Source organism: Dendroctonus ponderosae, unplaced genomic scaffold (genome assembly GCF_020466585.1).
Source record: "Dendroctonus ponderosae isolate FM_Combo_2020 unplaced genomic scaffold, Dpon_F_20191213v2 Dpon_F_20191213_3, whole genome shotgun sequence".
Taxonomy (NCBI): domain Eukaryota; kingdom Metazoa; phylum Arthropoda; class Insecta; order Coleoptera; family Curculionidae; genus Dendroctonus; species Dendroctonus ponderosae.
In genome coordinates this window covers 12,677,536-12,682,719 of record NW_026018508.1, presented here as the reverse complement: position 1 = coordinate 12,682,719, position 5,184 = coordinate 12,677,536, and the positions used below count along the sequence as shown (strand labels likewise).

The window sequence follows — 5,184 nt, the reverse complement described above, 5'->3', positions numbered from 1 at the left end:
TAATTTAAGGTTCCAATGTATCTAAGTTGGCTATGCCATTTACACATGTCAAATAATTTATTTTATTTGTCAGTTTAGACTGCAAAGTCGCTTTTTGATAGCTAGAGTGGTATTGTTTTTTGTAATTGTAGACGTGTTGGTCGTTATTTTCATATTATTATTGTATTGCTAAGTGAAAATGGAGAATTGTCCAAGAGAAGAGCGTATTGACATACTTTTAGGGCTTTTGGGACATTCTGTACATATATTTTTAAAATTTGCACCCGATAGGCGTCTGTGGATTCATCAAATAATACTTTGCAAAAACAAACGGGCTAGCCGCGAACGTCCGTGCCGTATAGCGTGAATAACCCTGTATAATAAGAAATGTATATTTCCTTACCTGCTAGCACTCATCAAACTGTTTTCCTTGTCTGGTACGGTCCTGTCGTTATCTAGCTTAAGGTCCGCGTATTTTATCCGGTCTAGAATGTGATTATCCCGGACCACAACTTGATCTAAACATAGATCCTCTGCCATGTTGATTTTCCTGTTGGCAGGTCTCTCTATGGAGTTACAGGTACCAGCCACTATCGAGTTGATGTTTTCCCCGTAGCTGTGTGACTTGCTTAACTGGTGGCTGTTTCCGGGCAATATGTTGTTGTAAACAGGCGACTGGTCCAAGCTGGGATGACTCTTGTAGTGGCTTGAAAAGTCTTCTGGAAGCCGCTGCAGTGCAGGCGCGATTGCCAGCGGATGCTCGCTGGACACCAAATGGGTCACGCTTCCTGCATTACTTTCTGCAATGGCAAAATAAGGACAACTTAGAATAACGAAATCGTTTAATTGTATGAAACCGAAATCTTGTTAGTTGAGAAGTTCGCAGCTCGATAGTGAGGTGTTTTCCAAATTGTGACATAAATCAAGCTTAAATCCGATGTAGATGTCAACCAATAGCAGGCCAACAATAAGCATGCGTGCGACAAGATATTGCATCTATATTAACTAAGCGTCTATACTGTCTAGTGGCGATAATGCGAGGAAACTGCCTCAAACTCATAAGCAAAAGGTTCAAGCACCATCAAATCAAAAACTTACCAACACCACAAGAACGACAAACTCATCGGCACTCCACCACATACATCTCCGCCAATGAAACGCAAGAAAATAAAAGAAAATTTAACCAAATATCCAAAACTATAGACAAACAAAAGCTAGATTTTATGACATCTGAAAATCATTTACAATGTTTTATATTATTTCGGGTCAGCCAAAACAAATCACCTGAGATGAGACAGTATACAGAAGTGGATAGAAAAACAACTGTTGTTTTAGCAATCGAAGCATGCATAGTGGATAGTGGCGTGGTATGTTGTCATATACCAGTAACAAATTGTGAAGGACCACTAAGAAAACGAACAAAATTGAAAGCTTTGAACACGGTTAAAGCAATATTCTTTGATCAGATTGGAATTTGCCAGTTTATGTCTAACTAAAGTCGGATTCACAATTCACACTGTGACCGCATATGTAGAAGCTCCACCTCAAATTTAAGTTCTTACTTCATAATATAATTATAGATTAGAACATAAATAAATGTGTAGTGTTTTAACAATTATTATTTTTCACTTCCTCACGTGCCATTTCTTTGCCTATTCAATAATATTTAGTATGTAACAAATATTTAAGCGATTCGAACAAGATAAACAAGATAATTGCATTTTTTGTGTGTTGCTCAATAACTACCAAACTTTAATCAAACGAGCTCTGCACGTACATCTGACTAAATTCTGCCTTTGGATACCTTTCGATTCGGACATGGGGCTTCCCATCGAATCTCACTGGCTTTACATTGCGGTATGTATCTATAATATCTTCCGATGTAACGTGCACGTTCTCGTAAACGCAACTGCTGCGAGGTCTTGGTTGCTGTTTGCCAGGTTTGTCTCTCACACGCCTTGTCTCCATCTCTTTATAACCGAATGTGGAACTGTTGTAGCGTTTCTCTTGCGGAGTATACGGTCGACTAAACTGGTCTTCATCCACATTAGGCGGAGGCGGCTGCCTGTGTGGTTTATGGTATACTACAATCTTCGAGTCGTAAGGGTTATAATACTGACTAAGCTCGTACTCGTAGTAATCTTCTAGACAAATGCCTTTCAACTGAGGCATACTGTTACTGTTCTTAATCATGTTGGTACCCTGCACCATTGTCGGTCGTTGATGCATGTTGTAAGGAGGCACCAATGGAGCTCGCGACGGTATGATTTTTGGGTTGGCACAATTTTTCGAGGGAATGATTTGCTGTGCGAGGTAAATATGGCGTCTCAAAGGACTGTACATACCTGTAGATTCTGTAGCCTGTCGGTAAATTCCCGATAGATCTGCTGTGTTAGTTGTTATGTGAACTGGTCCAGTCTGGAAAACAGCAAAGTTGAGGCTTGATTAACAGAAAGAAAGCAAAACGTAGGCACCTGTGCCTTTAATCCATAATTCCCCAACGGCATATTCGGCTCTAATGTGATAGGTTGACTTAGTTCAGACCTATAGCTGTTTGTGACGATTCCCCGTCTGAAACAGTACGCACTTTGCTGAATGGAAACAATGATTTCTAGTTTACTAACCTGTCAATGAGTGAAGGAGCAATTGGTCCACATAAAATATGAAAACAATTCAAGCAGACATTTCCTTGAGAGTAGGGATTGAAGCTGTCCTGGCCTCGCTTGCTCGTAAATGACCCTTTGATCTAAAAAGTAATATACTCGTACAACACTCCGATAACTGGTTGATCAAAGCGTTATTACATCTTCGTTGGTGGTTTGGTTGCTGGTGGTCAAGTATGTGTGAAACCCCGCTAAACCCAGTATGCTCCACACGCTGAAAAAACAAATCACCGCCACCACGGCGCTTGCAGGGGACTCTTTAACTGCTTCAAAAAATTTCCCATCTCTAGTAACTAAAACATGTTTTGGTTAACTGGTTCACAGTAATTTTGGTGATCAAGGTTGAGCTGAGATGATTCCATCAACACCATTCTGCACAGTTTATAAGTTTAAAGTCGAACTTTTTCCTCTTGGTATTACCAGCCCCATTTATTGGTTGATGTGTAGTAGTGTGTTCATTACGCAATTGATTAACCGCCTGTATTTGTTATGGTTGCAGGAAAATTAGAAATGATACATGTGATTGATATCTTTACTGCCAATTTTATCAAAGATATGAATCATTTGGGAACAAATGACAATACGGTAAAAACTTTTAGAGCTACTTACTTAAAATTAGATGGGCAACAGCACAGGCAAATATAAACACCGCTAGGAAAGCTAGGGACACTATAAACATGTAGAAAAATCGATAATTTCTTCTACCAACGCAATTTCCGACCTAAAAGTTAGCATTTAAAAGAATTAAGCTACTAAGTCCATACTGAATTTACCCATGGGCAATGGTGATCAAACCTATCTACACAGTTATCACAAATGCTGCAGTGTGAAGCCCTTGGCGGCCTGAACAGCTTGCAAGTAAAACAATACTTTAATTTGATTGTCTGTCCTTTCACTAGGACTTCTTTCGTTCTGGGAGGGGGTCTGTATGTGGGACTATTTGCTGAATTGGTTACTTCTGCAAACACAATATATACAGATGATAGAGTAGGCTGGTCCAATTCTAGACTCCAGTACCTATTTGCTTTTCAACATAGGCAGCTTCTTCAGAAGTAGCTCTTGGAATAATTCCGGGATCGGATAAGCTTGTTCTCAGCAAGGAAGACATTGTGAAAACAAATAAAAATACCCCAATTATTGGTATGGCTATGGTTACATTTTCCGCCAGGTATTTACAACTGTAGCAATAGAAGTATATAGTGAAAGTTGGAGTTCCGAACAGTGCATCAGACTTACTCAAAAATAAAAAAAACAGTTGAAGTTCCGGTGATCAAAAAAACCGTTAGCAGGAATACTCCCGCTTTTGGAGCCGTCATAAATCGACCTCCACAGTAAAACCTATTCCTTCCTTGAAATATTTCCCACTTCCTTGTCACCCTGTCTTGTGCCATGGTCATACTCGTACCTTCCAACAAAAATTATGATTAAGTAAATAGCGTTTCCAGTAAACTTTGAAAGTAATTTAGCTCAACAGACAATATTCTGCTCAGATTTATTTAGAATGCTGTTATTTAAGCGGCAATCTCAGATTTATTTAGAATGCCTCTTATTTAAGGGGGAAAGTGATACGAGAGAATAGTAGATATGGAGAAAATAGATACTATATTAGTTTGCCTTCCTACAACCATTTACGATTATCATATAAGCTTATTTTCCAAGGTACCACTTTTTAACCCTGACAGGTAGCATAACGACGGATTATGGAAATCCTAGAGTATTGTTCACCTCACTAAACGACCTCAAGGCTGTTAAATCTAATTTGTCTACTTTATAAATAAACTTACTTATTGTCGGTGAAGAACATAAACCAGTAAAATTAGGATGTTTTACCGTCATGTAAATTTAATCATAAATCCAAAATTAACAAGGGAAACGTAAAACCTACAAACTAAAACAGTTTCGCACTTTTAACTCATTGTTTTACATGGTGAACTCCGCGGTATGCGATCTGTTCCGGTCGCACTTCAACTTGAAAACTTTAGCACCCATTTTACTTCACAGCTATACTTAATTAGCAACTTAAATCTTGAGTAAATCGTCACGGATCTAATCAAAATAGATTTGTTGACCACTTACTCACTGACAACCATAGTATGTAGTCTGTGCTGACAGCTGACAACGAGCGAACAGAAAAACATTGAAATATTAGTTTGTCATTCAATTGAAGTTCGGGATATTGACAGCTTTCAACCACATATCACAGAGGTTATGTGAACCATAGAGCATCCCCCTGGGGAGCATTTGAGAATCGTATGCGCCCTCTCGCAGAAACGATCGAGAGAGCGGGATTTTTATGATTTAAATGAAACGTAAGCGAATTGGTCAGACAGAAAAAAACTTCTAGCACAATTATTTATTTTTTGGTTTGTTTGTATATGTACATATATTTATTAGCTTTAGTATTTCTATGTATATGTACATGCCTGCTATGACATATCATCAAAAAAGTTACTCAAGCGAGGGTTGTGAACTAGAGATGACACAAACGAGTATTTTTCAGGCACAGGTTCCATGTTTGACTGTTCCAAGCTCGTACCTGTTC

The 5,184-nt window shown here is 38.7% G+C and overlaps 2 protein-coding genes across 5 annotated transcripts in view; one reads left to right on the top strand and one right to left on the bottom strand.

Annotated features, from left to right (window-relative positions):
• LOC109537423 (palmitoyltransferase app) overlaps positions 1-4,788 on the bottom strand; it is a 6,461-nt gene extending 1,673 nt beyond the window's left edge. Inside the window, exons 1-10 of one of the 2 annotated variants that reach the window (XM_019904149.2) lie at positions 4,427-4,785; positions 3,879-4,047; positions 3,660-3,820; positions 3,416-3,600; positions 3,252-3,363; positions 2,784-2,935; positions 2,604-2,725; positions 2,454-2,550; positions 2,325-2,397; positions 383-779 (exon numbers count right to left, since the gene is read on the bottom strand). In XM_019904149.2, the coding sequence (XP_019759708.1) occupies positions 383-779; positions 2,325-2,397; positions 2,454-2,550; positions 2,604-2,725; positions 2,784-2,935; positions 3,252-3,363; positions 3,416-3,600; positions 3,660-3,820; positions 3,879-4,047; positions 4,427-4,478 (1,520 nt within the window). In that variant the 5' untranslated portion in view covers positions 4,479-4,785. Of the gene's footprint in view, positions 1-382; positions 780-1,147; positions 2,398-2,453; positions 2,551-2,603; positions 2,726-2,783; positions 2,936-3,251; positions 3,364-3,415; positions 3,601-3,659; positions 3,821-3,878; positions 4,048-4,426 lie in introns of those variants that run through there. The other variant, XM_019904148.2, reaches the window with a different exon arrangement.
• LOC109537453 (tubulin glycylase 3A) overlaps positions 1-5,184 on the top strand; it is a 65,761-nt gene that overhangs the window by 45,895 nt on the left and 14,682 nt on the right. The gene's annotated exons all lie outside the window — the stretch shown is intronic.